The 17,318-nt window shown below is 38.0% G+C and overlaps 1 protein-coding gene across 7 annotated transcripts in view; it reads right to left on the bottom strand.

The window, feature by feature from the left end:
- Window positions 1-8,578: 8,578 nt before the first annotated feature.
- Window positions 8,579-17,318, bottom strand: part of EMC2 (ER membrane protein complex subunit 2) — a 45,128-nt gene continuing 36,388 nt past the window's right edge. For 4 of the 7 annotated variants that reach the window (XR_003255195.1, XR_003255194.1, XR_003255193.1 and 1 more), the window contains exons 10-13: window positions 16,736-16,840; window positions 15,289-15,361; window positions 11,670-11,755; window positions 10,564-10,650 (exon numbers count right to left, since the gene is read on the bottom strand). Coding sequence is in view for 2 of the 7 variants with exons in the window: in XM_026075794.1 (XP_025931579.1) it covers window positions 10,634-10,650; window positions 15,289-15,361; window positions 16,736-16,840 (195 nt within the window). In the remaining 5 variants the exon portion in view is untranslated. Of the gene's footprint in view, window positions 10,651-11,669; window positions 11,756-15,288; window positions 15,362-16,735; window positions 16,841-17,318 lie in introns of all 7 variants that reach the window. The other 3 variants (XM_026075794.1, XR_003255197.1, XM_026075795.1) reach the window with 3 other exon arrangements.

Here is a 17,318-nt window from a genome sequence, read left to right as displayed (position 1 = left end):
CACAACAGATTCTATTAATCCTATTTTACATTTGAGACATCCAAAGCAGAAGAAGCCTAATTACTAAATTGCTTTCAATTGCGGAGCTAAGTCAACAACATAACTCACAAAGYGACAGACTTCTTCCATGCTAATTGCAAAACTATACTGTCTCCCACAAGTTAGCAAGATTTCTCTCATCCTAACAGACTGCGTAACTTCACTTCCCCTCTGCAAGGGGAAAAAACAATTAACCAACAATCGTTTCTAGCAAACTTACCTTTTTTCTGCATACAAATATCAGAGAGATTTTAAAATACTTAGGCGGTGAAAAAGGTCGCTATCCCACAGGCTGAATGGCTCCAGAGATGACGCACTTCACTAATAACACAAAACCCAGCATTTATAGGTGTCTTTTTCAGAAAGATCAGCGTAACAGAGAAACCAACCTACCCCACCCAGTTAAAATCATATGTAAAAAAATGAAAAGATTGATCTCAAGCAGGTAAGAAAAATAATCTAGTTTTTTTAAGAGGTGTCATTGCTGAAACAGCATGTGTCTTCCTTATCAGCACCAGCTTCCTACGTTTGCCCCCTCAGCCAAGTGCATATATCAAAAGTCTGTGGTAAGTTACTAGGTTGTAAAGATGTGAATATGCATCCATATGCCTGAAAGATAATTCAGAGCTTTTCAAACTCAGTTATCACTTTAGTAGTTAGCTGATACATGAGGCTCTGCATGAAAGAAATGCAATATGCCTGGGCAATGTTTCTTTTTGCAAACTACCAAGAAAACTAAGACTTACTAGGTTGGCCATTCTCTCCAGCCTTTACTTTTTTGTGCAAAAGCAAGGACCTCTCTTTTCTCCTTTGTGCTCATTTACACTCCTTAGGAGTCATTTTCTATGTATTGTTTACACAATATAGAACTTCATTTAAGTTACCAGAAACACAGAAATCACTTCCCCAAGTAAGTTTTTTCTTTCTACATTCCTCCTTAAAAAAAAAAAAAAAAAAAAATCTCTGCCAGGCCAACATGTTTCTAGGCTTCCTGCTTTGCGATGCCCGTTACCGGAGCTAAAGTCTGCCCTGCGAATATCTACATGTGTAACAACTTTTTCCGGTGACCATCAGTGGATCAAAGCTAGGCTCTGCAGAGAGGCAGCAGAGATGTCAGGAGTTTCATGAGCAGGTTTGCCTGCACTAGTGGCAGCCTGGCTGAAGCTGGTCACCGCAAGGAGCTCAGCCAGAAGGGGCTTCGATCAGGTCTCCACCTCTCCTCCTCCACCACCTGCGGCTGGGACCGGCTGTACAAGAGCTCCCTCTCGCCTGACCMAGAGCCACCGCTCTCAGAGCAGCCACCCGCCCCCACCTCAACTTTATTCTAGAAAAAGAAGTAACGTTGCTCCTTGACCCTCCATCAGAGAGCAGCCTGAACCCAGAGAGCTGCTCTCGAGACCTCTGCTGCTGGAAAAAGCTGCCCCTGAAGCACCTGATAACTCCCTAAATCCACACACAAATCCTGACCCTTCCTTTGCTACCAGTGTAGGGTAGAAATGTGTGCACAAAGACAGGCTGCTCAGGATAAAACAGCCCATCACTGTCTTTTCAGGCAAAGTCTGCAAAATTTTCCACCCTGGGCAGCTGCTTGCTTTCCCCATTGATCTGAGCTGCCTCTTAGTTCAAGGGGACSAGGTACATGCATGCAGCACGAAGTGCATGAGCAAGCAAGGAAAGGGAGCGAGCACAGATAGATTTCTCGGTTTTCCTTTCTCTGTAAATTTCCAATTTGTTAGCTGTAAAAGAAGCAAGTTATGTGGTTATTTTTTAATGCCTCAGAGCCACTGTAGATTTAATAAATGGTATATTCAATATCCTGATTGTGAAAGATCACAATTAATATTAAAGTCATTACAACTCATAAAAGCCAGATACTTTTCACAGAAATGCATTTATTTCACTGGAGCTTTCTCGGAGTTTATTTTAGGGAAGGTACTAACCCAACCTACAAGAGCTAATAGGCCAATCTCTCCTATTCAGTTCTTCCATTTCTCCAACTTGCAGTGGGCCAGAGACTGACTCAGCAACACACTGGTTAGATCACTTGCCGGGAATAAGAGAAATTCAAGTTCAAAGTCTCTCTCTCAATCAGGTGGACAGCTAACTTAAATCTGGATCTCCTACAACCCAGGGAAATGACTCAGTCATTAGGTTACTGGTAATCCAATGTGGATTTCAACCTTGCGGGTATGATTTTTTTAGCACTGAAAAGGTTTCTGTTTTGTTCTAATATGGAACAAAAACAGAAGTCAAACCTCAATTTTATTGTATAACAAAATTCTTGCATTCCAGCCAGTCCCCAGTAATATCATTTCCCATTTAAGTAGTGTTCTTCGTTCAGAGAGTTCAAAGTGAGAATATCATCCCCCCTGCCGCCCCCATGGCAAACCAGAGTCGGTTCCACAGCTCCCCTCGGGCTGCGGGAACCTGACAGCAGAGGCGCATCCTCCCGACACCGGCTGCTCTTCCATTTCATTTACTTGAGGTGATCAGAAACAGGTGAAGACAGCCCACATCTGGCAACCTCCTGATAGTTTTTGTTCACTGGCAAAGAAACACCCGCAGTTCTCACCCTCTGTTGAAAAGGAAACGGGACAAAGCTACCAAAAAGCCGTCTCCCTGCAGTGGCTAGATGTCACCTCTCCGTTCTTATTTACGGCATGGACCGCCACAGCACAAGGGCAGAAACCCTGCCCCAAAGAGCCACAGCACAAGCTAAAACTCATAGCAGGGAACAGGGAAGATGGTGCAGGAATGGAAGCGGCATGAAAAAAAGAAAGATCCAGCACTCAGCAGAGCTCAGGACTTGCTTTATTTTCTGTATTTTACGTAGACCTCTTACCTTACTAACTTCCAATTCCCAGCCTCCGCAGCCTTTCTTGCACTAATTTGGTTCAAAATGTTGTTCTGACTGCATCAGCCACCAATCACAGCTGTTGCTTTCCTATGATTCAACACATAGATAACTGTATATGAAAAGGCATTTTTCAGTTGCTTACAAATACACAGCCAGGGTGATTTAGAAAACTATCTATTCTGCTTCCCCCTGCCCCCCCAAAAAAGAGAGAGAGAGAGAGAGAGAGAGAGAGAGAAGGTTGGTGCCTAAAGTTAAGAACCAAATCCATGTTTAAGCACTTTAATATGTGGTCTGATTTTCAAAAAAACTGGGCATTGAAGAAGTGCCAGGAAGGCCAAAGAAGAGCTGATGGCCTCAGAATGATTTGGAACATTCAACCTCTCATTTTGGTGCCTAAATAGCAATTCAAGAACAAGGCCTAGGAGCTCATTTTTTAAAAATACTTGAATGTATACTGGCTAGAGCTGGAAGCATAAATCAGATTGTTGATCCCCTCTAAACTGGCAAATAACTTGAATTTTAAAAAAACACTCATTGTATTATAATGGCATCTGGAAGATTAAATACTATTGAGTTAGGCACTGAAAGGACATGAAGGCAGTTGTTCTTGTCCTAAAGATGCGTGCTACAACAGTGACAGGTCCTGTGACTTTGGTACAGAAGGTCCATATTGCTCTCAGCCTGAAACCCAGGTAAGAAACTGTTCCTCACACTAACATCAATCACTCATCAGCCTGTTAGACTGATACCCATCCAAATTCACTTTCTGTTAAGTAATTAAATAGCTGAAACACAGATGTAAGCCAACCTAAATGGACTTTCTTTGCAGAAGGCTTTTTATTCAGTATACTTTACAGAAAGGGGCCCAAGGAAGAACAAACATAAATCTCTTACCAGACTTCTTCATCCAATCCCCTCCCAAAGTGATGGTATCATGTATCTATTTGCTCTCAAATTTTGTTCCCAAATGATCACATCTACATCTCTGCTTTATTCAGGAGATGATTTATATGTGGAAAGGCTCCTGATGTTCCTTCAGACTATTCAGATAATAGGTGCAGCTGTTTCTTTCATATGGCTAATTGGGCTTAAAATTACCTGAGAATGGGAGCTTCCCAAGAGGAGTAAGATATCTATATTAGCAAAGGCTTCTTCCTCAGTCTGGGCGGTGCCTATACTTAACTAAATCAAAGTTTATTTAAAAGCTTATTAGAGCTTTTGGCTCCATACAGACATCACATTTCTGGGAAGTTTTGATCAAAAAGCTTGGCATGGCTACAATTACAATATCGTTACACAATTCACTAAATGTTATTGATATGTTTAAAACAAAAATTCTGTGTTCATTTTATATACAATTTATCTTGATCTCAGTCAGCAAGGCCAAGGTGTTTATAGGTTTTTCAGAATCTTCATTCTTCCTTTAAATCTTCCAAATGTATTTCCAGCTTACAATAAAATGCTCAAGCAACTCAAATAATAAACTGTTCGGTGAAAAAAAAGTAGAGGAATAGCAATGTTGATTACAGAATTAATTAAAAGGACACAGCAGCTATTGACTTTCAATAGACCTATTAATAATTTTGCATGGTCTTCATTGTTGATTCTAAGTTAAACAGAACAAACTGTAGCAGCTGTCCAGGGAAAGGAGATACTGTTCTACTGGATAGTTTTCTTTTGCTGCTGCCCACATCATGATCTGTCCACGTTTACACAACTTCCAAGTCTAAACTGAAACAAACATTCCCACACTGCCAGTGACAGCTTTGAGTGTCGTATCTGTATTTAATGGAATAAAAAACACAAACCAACTTGTCAGGCACACCACTGTGTCAAGCTCAATTACCTAAATAAACAGAAGCAATGGTTAATTTTGCTTGCTGCTCCCTTTTTTTTAAAAACAGCCTTGGTGTTGATTTTTGCAGTCTTTTCCCTGAAGGACTGCATCTGCCTGGTTTAAAGTTTCATTTCCAGACACAACGTCCAAAAACCAAAAGCTTGCTATAGAAAACCTGTATAAATTTGGGAAAAATATTTTGGGGAGAAAATTAGCCTCAATCCTAAGAGGACCCTTATTCAAGGAAGTGCTGTCCATGGGGCAAGCTGAGCTTCTGTGGCCCATGCAGAAAGGTCACGACCTGCAGTGACAGACACACGTCGATACCTTGACGCCAGGGAGCACTCGTTCCGATTACGCCTTTCTCCATTGCTAGCCCTGAGGCAGATGCCTACGTGTTAGCCAAACGGCATGACAAACCCTAACGTCAGCAAGGTCGCATTGAAAAATGTTAAAATACATACGGATGAGGACAAAAATATTTTTGCACTGCATTTTCGGGGGAGGGGTTGTTGTTTTTTTTTAATATACACACAGCCTGATGTCTCTCATTATTTACACAATGCAAAAACAGTATACTTGGTCATCTTCTACAGGGAAGAGAACAGCTGGACCTTCACTGACCCGCACAGGCTGAAAACATGGCTCTTCTGTAGCTACCCCTCCGAGCTTGGATAACGGGCCTCCCATCTGGAAATGTTTTCCCTAGCTTTTTCCCTCCATGCCCCTTGTATATTTGTATTATAATATGTTTTAATAAAAACTCATTACACAAACATAAACACGCACAGAGGAAGTCCCAGTGGATGAGAGACCTAACTACAGCCACCATGATACCATGAATAACGGATTTTTCCACGTTTACACGTCGTTCCGCATGGATAAAATCCACCCGCTCACATTCCTCATCAAGCACCCACAAATGAGCAAAGCAGCCACAGACATGCAACAGGGCAGGTCTGTGGGCTGACGTCCTTTCAATCTACAGCCAAAGCTCATGCTCTGACCTTTAGGTGTGCACTGGTAACTGAGTGCAGTGAAGTTAAGAAGGCGCAAAACCTTCACAGATGCAAAATCATCCGGCAGACCGATCCCCACGCACCCTTATCCCTGCACGCAGCCCCACTGAACCAGCCAGGCTCCGCGCAGGCACGGATCCRCCTGCAGAAATCCCACCGCCGCGGCCGGAGGGGAAGGAAAACACGAAGGACAGGCTGGGGCAGGGCAGAGCCCCTGCAGGCAGACCCAGGCCTATGCAGACCCTCCAAACACCTGCTGCAGCCTCTGGCAGCACCAGCTGGGTCTTATTCAGCCCTTTTATGGTGGAAATACTGTCTGCATACCAGCAATGCTCACCTACAGGAGCCTAAGGGCAGATCAATGACTTTTTTTTTTTCCTTTTTCTTTTTTTTTTTTTAAGGACTTGCCATAGAAAGGCCTTCTACTATGGCATATGGCTTGAACAGGACTTCGCACTGCTCTCCAGCCTTTCTTCATACTAGGAGGGGCATGAAAAGGCTTGCGCTGCTTTTATGGGAAAGGATTTCCTCTTAACAGAACACAACAAACCTACCTACGAAGTGCACTGATAAAGGTTTCCCATTTCGCATCCAGCATCTGAAAAACGACTTTCTCTACCAGATCTTTTTTTCTGCTCTAAGAAGCAGGTAGATTAATGACTATTTATTTCTGAAAACTAGTCTCTGGGTTAAATCCAACTTCCAGCTGGTGCCTATCAAGAGGATACAGATCTCTAAGGGTGCAGAGTCATTCCAGATAAGACTAATGACTAACTCCAAGCACTTTACTCTCCACGCAGATTCAAATATCTGTAGTTAAAGAATAGTTGGTTCTAAAATTCTCTTCAGGCACTGAATAATGCAAGTAATAAGCAGTGTTTCCAGGTGTTTTAAGCAAAATCAGTTTTCTAGACAAAAATAAATAAATAAACCAGTATCACAGAACCATTCTAAACTCCTCCACTCTGATACCGACCTGAGTGAGGGCAGGAGAACTGCCCTTTCCTTGAACACCAGGGTAAGTACACACTGCATAGCACTGTTTAACTGGAATCTATATGTTTAGATTTTAATAGAGTGTTGGTTTTACAGCTGAATATATAGAAGCTCTTGAGTTACAAGAAGAAGAGTTATTATTGCAAACCTGACTACAGCTACAGTTGGTGTTCTTGGAAGATGAGGGTGCAAGTAACAAGAAGCTAACAAATTCATGCCAGTAAGTCAAGTTTAATTTGCTTTCCTTTTCCCCTCCCTTCTAAAGCTGGCTGACGTACAAGTTCCACTGTAAATGCAGTGACTAGCAAACACGGATGCCATCACAAATAGAGCACTGCCAAGAGGAAGTCCTCCGTTGACTAATAACAGAGTTTCCAATAGCAACTGCAAGATATTCTGGGCACTGAACTGAAGAGATTTAGGGATATATTCTAAACAAGATGTGCTTTTTGCAACTAGAAAATATGAAGTGTATAACTTTTGGACAAAAGATTTTCGAAAAGTCATCAGTAACTTGTTTTATAAAGGCAGAATCAGAGATTTGCTGGCTTTTCAAYGACCTTCACTTCAACAGATGATACCAAACCCTCCTTATCAAGCCTGTTATCAAAGCAGAGCTGCCCAAAATAGGCATAAATCATTGCTACACAGTTTGGCATTGCAAAGGTCTCAGATCTTTGCTGTCAATTGAAACAATATGAAATCATAGTCTTTTATTATTGAAAGAGGAGACTGCATGCTCAATAACAATATTTTTATGTAGCATTTGTCACTATCAGAGCACAATACAGAATGTAATCAAGTTTATTTAACTAAATAACCCTCTTTGAAGCCTATTCTTTAATCCAAGACAACATCAGCAATATATTACAAATAATTTACTAAAATTAAAAAATCAATTTTATAAAAATCATATTATATCTCAGCCTCTCTTCTGTACCCTTTGCTTGCTGAGATTGCAGGGCATTTCACACAGTTATTTCCCCTGCAGACACAGGACTTCAAGTTTTTTTCATTTGAATATAGGGGAAAAAAAAACCTCAATTCCCACTGAGGAATTCAATAGTTCATTCAAAAACTGCCCATGCACTTTCATAGGAGTAATCCATTTTACCTTTTAAGTAGATATGAATTTATCAGAAATATTTGCCAGGCCAATTTATAAGCTCAGTAGTGCTAAATAGTAGCTTTCAAAAAAATGCTAAGCAGTAACAAAAAGTAGGTAGTTCTAAGTGGTCAGTGAGATGAAATTTGTCATCAAATCAGTGCAACCAACAGAACAGATTTACAGAGAAACAGATATACTATATGCACAAGCCTGACATTTAAGTTCCTTGTTTTGTCAAAAGTTGCCTCTGAATAAAACATTGTATGTGACACTTCCAAGAAGCAGAGCTGCCTGCTGTACAAGAGTACTGCACTGCTAATTTATGAATACCTTGGAGGCAAAACATTACACGTCTCATCTGCATAACTGAAGTTCATTATATAACTGATTAAATACAATGTGGGAGAGTTTTCATCATTACAAACTACACACAGTAAAATGTTTAAGCAGTGTGAATAGCTTTCTATAAATCAACCTGATACTTCACTGCATACTTCATACTTCACATAAATTTAACTCAGCAAGGTGAAACTTTACAATATGCATCTTCTACCGTACTACAGACTCAGAGGCCAACCTACTGTTCACTACTACTACTCAGAGGCCCCTCTGTGCTCGCTATAGTATCTTAACTAGGCTACTTCTTCCAGTAAAACACACAGCAGATATGCACTTCCTAAAGGTAAAACTATGAGGCAAAGAAAATATTCCACTGTACAGAATGAAGTTGGATTACTGAACTGCTCTTTAATCTGAGTAATTTTAGTCTACAGTAGAGCTTTCCACTATTTTGTTTTCAGAGTAAGACCAAGTCATTTGAGATGTAGGTAAAATAAAAACAAGACTAATGAAGATTTAAAACTCTAGATGGCATACTCATACAATAAAAGACTGTAAATCTGAGCAGAAATACATATGTTCACTTATGAGATTAACTTGTTTTTCCACCTGAAATATAAATCATCTATCTGCAAACAGTGTTTTGAGGCCAGTTTGTGAATTAGTTAATACAATAAAGGATCTGCAATATTTCCCCAGTTTAGAATTGGGTGATTCGACATAATATTTTTTATATATATATACACACACAACATATATATTTTATATATATATAAAAAAACTTAACAGTTTTATATTTCAGCAATACTGAATTAATTTAATTTAAGATTCTACATACAATTCATTCTCATGGCATAGCACCCATCCTCTCACAGCATCACACTCACAGCTTCTGACAACCTATTTCACAATGGGAATGAGATCTTATGTTTCCTGAAGGTACCGTTTCATCCAACCACCAGTTATACACATTTTCAAGCTTTAAACCCAAAGGGGAAGTTTTTGTTGCTGCTTTGGTTTTAGCAAGAGTGCAGCTTTGTTTTATTATATCAGGTCTGGGGTCATAAAAAGGACATCTTAATGCATAACCTTTAACCTGCCCCTTTACATAGAGTAGGAAGTATAAAATCTGAAACTCAATTATTCTGGACAGTGATAACAATCATCAAAATGGCAATATTTTTATTAGAATTTGTCAAGCATGTTTTGCTCGTTATGTACTCTAACTGGAGCTGCAATAAAAAACTATACCTGCACAACTGAATTGTCAGAGTATACATACGAACAACAGTCAAAGCAATCAGAACTGCAAAATCCATGAATGTCTGACTAATTATCCAAATACATAAACAAGTTCCTAAAGGACAAATATGGTATAGGTTTACAATTCACTAGATACTTCAGGCTAGTGGAGGGTAAAAGTGTGCATACAGCCATTAAATACAATGTTGTAGAATGAACTGCCTCAAACTTATTCTGCAATAACACTCAGTTACTGTGGAGAAACTAATATACCATAGCTTACACCACAGTGAGGAGGTAGCCAGACTTTAGGCACAAAATTAGCACAGACCAGCATGCAGCCCTGCTTTCAAAAGGTCTTTAAACTCTTGATGTGAAGCATATGTATAACAAAGGACAGACAGAAGGAATAAAAAGTGCTTATACATATACCGATTGGAGAACTAAGTGGACATGCAAGCATTTGCCCACAAAAGCCACAGAAAGGAATGTCTTTGGCCTTAAGCTAGTACAAAAGCCCCACTGGAGCAGAGTATACAAATAGGTTTTCTCCATTTCTGTAATACCAGATAACAATACCTTATTGAAACTWTTAACTTTTTTCTCTAATCGAGTATATTCATGCACAACAGTCACATCGTGTTGTATGGTAAATATTGGCCAGAAAGTATACACCTGTAGCCCACTTTAACTCTGAAATATATGAGTAAGATAAAGTTTTCCATCATACAGTATTCATCTACATATATAAATTTGTAACTTCGACTGTCAGACCCAATAAATCACTGTAACTTTTTTTTTTTTAATCATTTAACAGGTTTATTTCTACTAATTATGGCTTAAAAGCAGGTACTGTACATACAAAATCTAAAGAGACTGATGTGCAACATATTTAACTTCTTTAAGCTGTCTTCCTGGGATAAGTTATTCATTTCAGTGGGTATTTACCATATTTCTCATAGCAGCAATAAATAGRCATTTTACTTTTCATAAAAACATTATTTTAGATAGCCATATTAATCAATACAAAATTAATTTTTAACAGCACTACAGTAACTTAACCCATAGGTCGTTAAAGGTTGATCACGGAATTGGAAAATTTAATATTGGATCTCTTTGTGCCAATCTAAGATTGAGTGATTTGCAGGGTCTCCAACATGTCTTCCACTGCCTTCAGGGAGTATTTAGTCTCTTTCTTACTGCGGCCTGCAAACTTAAAAAAAAAAAAAAAAAAAGTCATTTGTTGTATATCAGAAATTACACAGCAGAAAGACTCTAAAAAGCATTAACTCTACTACAAACTCAAAAGCAGTCTCTTTAATGTTTCACTAAGATTTATCATTTTTACTAGAATACAAGCTATACCAGCCTTCCTCTAATAAGTCATGAAAAAATTTAACAAAACAGAATTCCTTAATTTCACTCATTTGCTCTGAACTTGAACTTTTAAGACTAATATACTACTTCAAAATTTAACATTTATCTAAATACAAAGGAAATCTTAGTGCCGCTTTGTTTGCTCTGTGACTTGTAACAGATTTTATTTYAGACTTGAATTTTTAATGTGATTTAAATTAGATTATATTCATAATTTAAATAGTGGCAAGACTTGGACCTGATATAAAAGCTAATCAGATTCTATTTTTGTTATAGCAAGAGAGAGAAGAACGAGTTACTTATCAAAACGTCTATAATGCARTGCAGTCATCATATAATTACACTTCATGATTCAAAGTAAATGTGAGTAATGACCTTTTATTTGACTGTAATTATTACAACTGCAATTTCAGAGTATTTGAGATAAAGCCTATGTTGATAGCAAAGGAAGATATAGCTTGATAAATACTACTTTTCAAYAGCATAGCTTTAGATTCGCTATAGTACATGCAGCCAAGTTTGGGAAAGGAGGGAGAAGACGTGTAGGAGTTGTTGACTACCCCATGCTGGTCTCAAAAGGAGTTTTCTAACTGTACTGACCATTCCCATCACTCATCAGCCATATTTAACACAGATTTACGGACTAGGTTCGTGCTTTAGTCAAATGAAACTCTCAACCATTTTTAATATACCTGCACTAAAACGGTTTTGCATTTTGGGCTTGGGAGGTTGGTAAAATAAATTATAGAAGCAGTAACTATAATTTGCCGTTAGTAAAATAGCCTATTCTCTATCTATATGTTAACATCTAGACACTCAATAAATTTTCAACTCAATATTTTTTATTTCAAATACCACTGCTGTCTTGCACAGTTAGTCCTTGATTTGTAATGTGTCCCTTCTCTCTTGTAATTAACTTAATTTAGCAAACTCTTCATGACCTGTTAAGAAAGATTAAGTGATCAGACCCAGGTAATATCACACCACCACCAAGCTGCAGGACCTGTTAACCTGCTTTTGACCCCCAGCTAAAATCTAACACTGGGATTCCCAATCAGTACCTCGTTCTTAAAGAAACAGTTTTGGTACAGCAAATGAATGCCATTTCAGATTAAATACTTAGGAAAATAAAATGTTGTTATGATGACAAGACTTTATACAGTTAAAGGACATACTGAAAACACCATATTTTCTTATTTCATATTTCCAGAATATGAACGACTCTCCCACAGATTGTCTCTTGTAGTAAGTATAAATCTATTCTTTAGGTTGTGCACTTTTCAGAATGACCTGCAATAATCAACTTTAGAAGAAAACCAGGGATTTCTGAATACTGTCCCAGCTGACAGAAGTAACTTTTGCTTGGATCTGAACTTAATACAGTATTCTCTTTTTCTTCACACTAAGCAAGAATATACCTAAGCAGATAGTTGGGGAGGTCCAAATCTCTCAATAAAAACAAACAAACAGACAAGCCTGCCCCCCAAAACCAAAATCCTTGATTGAAAAAATTGTTTCAAACGAGCATTTCTGAGACTTTCAATAACATTCACAGAAGCCTGAATATACTGTGGTCAGAAAGCTGCATGGCAAGACACCCAGCAAGCATGCAGAGGAAGGTTTCAGAATAAGAAGAATTTTACTTATTTTTATGTCTCCTTCAGGACCCTGAAAGCAAAGCTGACATAAGACATTAGCTTAAGAATGTTCCTTGTTAACTTCAAGAGCGGTTGCTTTACTGCTAGTGACGTGTACTTTAGGCTGAACAAATAAAACCAAACTCTGCGTCATAACAAACAGAAGTAAACTTGGAAATCTAATCACTTCAAATTTGCCTTGACGAACAATTATTTTGTCTATTCTGCCATTACACTGCAATTTGACTGATTGAGCCGGAATCCATTTCTTAAAAATCATGATTTAATTTTCTTTTTCCCAAATGGTTTGTAACAAAATCACCTCTCCAACCATAAATAACATGTGGACTGCTAACACAGAAGAATTTAGCAGTGTACCCAAGAAGCATGTATCTGGAAAATTACTATGACTAGGATCACATTAAAGATTTTTGTGAGCATTAATCAAACTTGCCTGCCTCTGCTGAAACACTTCTACCGGAGGACATGCTAAACCAATTATCTAATTGACAAGCCCCAGGTACCCATATTCTGTTTCGATGTTAAAGGAGCTATGTGACTCATGTCTACAGTGAGAATAGCTATACGTTTCTTCACAGAATCTGCACTGATAGAATAACCAGAGTTTTCCAGGGATAAAATAATACAAAACTAAGCTTAAGATTATGACAACTCTTTCAATAATTAGTACTTCTATAATGTCTTTCAAATAAAAGTTTGGGGTTTTTGGTTTTTTTTCACCCAAACAACTAAATTTAAGTGGCTTAGACAATAACGACCTTTTTAAGAATGTGTGTTAGGATCTAGGAATTCAAGCTCCAAGTAGCAACCTTGGATATGAAACCTTTCTCACTTTCTTCCTAAGTTTACATTTCTCCTCGATTAGGCACAGATGAGAAGCAGTAATCAGCAGTGATGGTTACATATTCAACATCAAAATTAAGAATATTAACCAGATGGAGCAAATATCTGTGCTTTCAAAAAATTATTTAATTCACCTGTTCTTTATCACTGTATTTTCCTTTAAAGAAACTGCTCCACAGTCTAACAGGCATTTACAAAAGCAAGGTAGGTTTTTGTTTTGTTTTGTTTTTATACGCAAAGATTGCTTTTTTAAAAATGACAATAAACATAAAGTTCCTTAGATTCCAAACAGGAATGCACAGGAAAAGCTAAAATCAAATGTCAAAGCACACCACTTGAATGAGAGAATAAACAGAAAAAAGAAGACCAATAAAAATATCTCAAGTAAACTGYATGAAAAATAAAAGTGTAACTACAGCCAGTCCTGAATTTGAAAGAATAAAGGATATTTTCCAAAATTACTGAGCAAACGGGTGGTAATTCCAACTTCAAAATCCAGATTGAGAATGGGGAAAGAGCTCACTGCAAGACAACTGYTCAAGAGCAATTTCTCCCAATTAATAACGTCACATTTAAAAGCCAGAAATTCATATAATTTGACTGGGCACCCAAGTCAGTTCTGCCAATACATCTTACTCTCTGGGACACGACTACAGATCAAATTGCATTTAAGAGCATCAGAAGGTCCAACTAATAAAGTAAGTCAATGCCAAACTCAACAAGCTCTTAAGGCTCTGATTTCACTTTACAAAGAGCTTTGGATAATGCGAGGGAAGTGGGGAGGATTTATAGAGATAATGTAGGTATCCAGCTTCAAACCTGGCTAGACAATCCTCCTCTAACGGAAGCAAGCCGCAAGGGCTTCCACTGACACAAGCGATCAAGGTTTCATCMTTATGTCCAAAAGATGACAATTTCCAACTGCTCAACACTCTACAGGAGCAACGAATCAATAGTGACTCAGAGGGGAAACTGCCACCTACTACATCACCAAACACCACTTGCTCTAGCAGCTGGATTTGTAGTGTCTGATGTAAACACTGAATGGCCAAACCCTTTGGCAGGCCTGTCAGAATAACAAGCTCAGCAGGGCTGGGCTGGGGGTTGTCCTCTCCAGCTGTGGTCACTAGAGCTTCCTGTGGTACTTTTCTGAAGGGGAAGGGGTGTTCGCACCAGTTGCTTGCCAAAGTCTAGTCTGAGCAGCTACRCTTTCTGCATAGCTAAATTCCCCTGGTGATTCCAGTCAGATATGGTATTCGTCACTCTATGTCAGAAACAGCTAAAAAAACCTGCTGAAGTATGCAATGTATCACAAAAGTATGAAGTCACAAAGTTGTTGACATTTGTTTTAAATATACATTAGTTGTGTTAACATGATCTGTTCTGGTAAGCATCAACCAAAAATGCTTAACCTAGGTTCCAAAATAACTTCACAGAAACAATGGAATCACACTTTTCAGTACAAAAACAAAGCCCCCAAAAATAAAAGTCATATTTTCTGAGATTTTCATTTTCCTCAGAGAGTGCTGTTAACAAAAAGCCACATTAAAAAAAGCAAACTTATCTGGCTGTGAATCAARTAAGTATAAACTGTCATAACTAAACTTTCATTAAACTTTCATCATATTTAAAACCTGGAGATATAAATTTCTAGATACTAATCTTGGTATGACATCAATCTACAGCCAATACTGATTTTATATTCGCATCCTGATGCGTCTTGAAGGGAGCTGTTTCCCAGAAGTGCTAATGGGTCTCCACTGGTGCTCTGAACTGGAGACCTCACTCATAACACTCACTTAAAAACATGTTCAAAGCCCCGCTCAATCTAAGCGTTTCGTTTTATTAAGGTGTAAAACATGCAATGGTAATTTTTTCTCAAATTCACACTTTTTATAACCTATCTTGTTCTATCAATGGTAAATCTACTGTGTGTCCTGCTCTTCAAGCTTTTTTGATAAATCCTGCAGTACCTGGGTTTTCCATCAGTACTGTGCTTACAGGAATGTCAGGCATATTGAAGTAAAAGAAGTCCTGCTTATTTGTCTAGAATCAGATAGAAAAGTCACACCATGTATAAGGTCACATACATCTTACTGTCATGAACAGCTAGATGATTTATTAACAGAAAGCAGGGAGTCATTTAAACAGCAAAACAGAAAAAGAAACCTTTAGGCTTGCAAGTATAAAGTGCTTTTGCAAGTATAAAGTGCTTAATTATGTCCTCAGGGATACAATATACTTCCTATAAAACTGTTTCTAATGAGATAATCTCCACTGTACAGTACAGTCAGAAACTACATGGCTAATCAAGGAAAGCGGAAAGTTCTTCAAATTTGCAAGGTATCAAAAACACTTGTTGGTAAGAAGAAGCTGCACTCTTGTCAATAACTGGCACACAGTACATTAAGAAAACTGTGCTGCTCATAAAGGAAAATCCTCACTTAATTCTGTAATAGATGAAAATGGTCAGAAAGCCACTTGCTAGTATTTAGCTTTGAAACAGCAGCAGTAAAAAAGGGGGGGGGGGGTCCTGATACTGAAATATTAAGAGATAAAGGAGCATTACATAAATGTAAACTCTTTGCATTTAATACCAACATTTTTGCTCATAAATAGAGTTCTGGGGAGAACTGGACAGTCTGTTGTTGATGTTCAAGCTTACTTAGACATATACTTTGATTGCTAGATCATTAAAAATAGCAGCAAAGGAGTCAAATTGACATACTAAGTCCAGGATGCATAGACAGAAGAACCTATGTGTTAAAATCTGTTTCCTATTCATAGTTAGGTTAAGCAAGTATAGTGGCTCATACATAGCTTTTCAAATCGTTGAAGAGACTCCTGTTGACTTTAGTGAGCTTTGATTGTGGCCTACAAAGTCTACATTTTCACAATTTTACGGGAATTTTTCTATGAAACTATGCAAAACCAGCCTCAGTCACAGTTCCTAAGATACTTAAGAACACTGTTAAATATGCTTTTAAAAGATGAGAATAAACCAAAGGAAACTAAATTCTAGAAATTTCGTTTGTTTTCTAGTAAACAGCAGAAGCAGATTTCCAAGTCATTCTAAGAACTAGGATACACAAAGTTTTATTAAAGTACTTAAGATAGCTATAAACCAGTCTTGGAGGTCAACATTATACTACATTGTACATTTAATGTTAATACCAAAAGAAGCGTTCAAAGCTAATGAGTATATAATACAAATTAATAACTGTAATATATGAACTTTACTTGTATTAATTTATTAAGACTTCCAAGAAAATCAATAGAAGCAGAATGCATACAATACAAATAATGCTGATTTACATTAATTGTCATATCTAACTTTTTGAATAGCAGTTGATAAAAATGCAGAAAAGAAGAGAGCATGTAAAGCGTAGGGTAGGTATCAGAACACAATTATGTACTAACCTGGTACGCTCTATTTATTTGGTTAGCTGCCCAACTGGCATATTTCATATTATCTTTTTTCATTTTTGCACTTGCTTTCGGGTTGGAGGCAACATGACTGGCAGACTAGGAACACAAAAAGAAAAACAGCATAACTGAAAAATATATATGAAGTAAATAGATGGACACCTCTGCTTCTGGAGTCCCAGGCTTAGCGATACAGGGGAAAAAAATCAGCTGACTGGTAAACAGCATCCAATTAAGAACTAGCTAAACCTTTTAAACAATTATTTGTTCTAACTAAAACTAGACTTAAGTTCAGTTGTGTACTGAGTTAGCAGCAGAACCTGGACATAATCAGCAAATCCAATTTCCTTTTCCCAAAGTAAGAATTATAAATCAGTTTCTCCACTTCAATTTATTATCAGAGAAGATACATAACACATTACTTTGGAGCCCAGACTGACATTAAAAACATAATATTTTTCCATGTGACATCACAGGCAGGTGAGACCTTATACATTCCTCAGCAGATATAGCTGGAAGCCTCTGTGGAGCATTTACAAGGGATATAGACCTTCTTCAGGGACTACAAGCACTTGGC

This window comes from Apteryx rowi, unplaced genomic scaffold, assembly GCF_003343035.1.
Source record: "Apteryx rowi isolate R43461 unplaced genomic scaffold, aptRow1 scaffold_411, whole genome shotgun sequence".
NCBI classification, from domain to species: Eukaryota; Metazoa; Chordata; class Aves; order Apterygiformes; family Apterygidae; genus Apteryx; species Apteryx rowi.
Note: the sequence above shows the minus strand (reverse complement) of the source record. Positions and strands in the feature narration are given on the sequence as shown.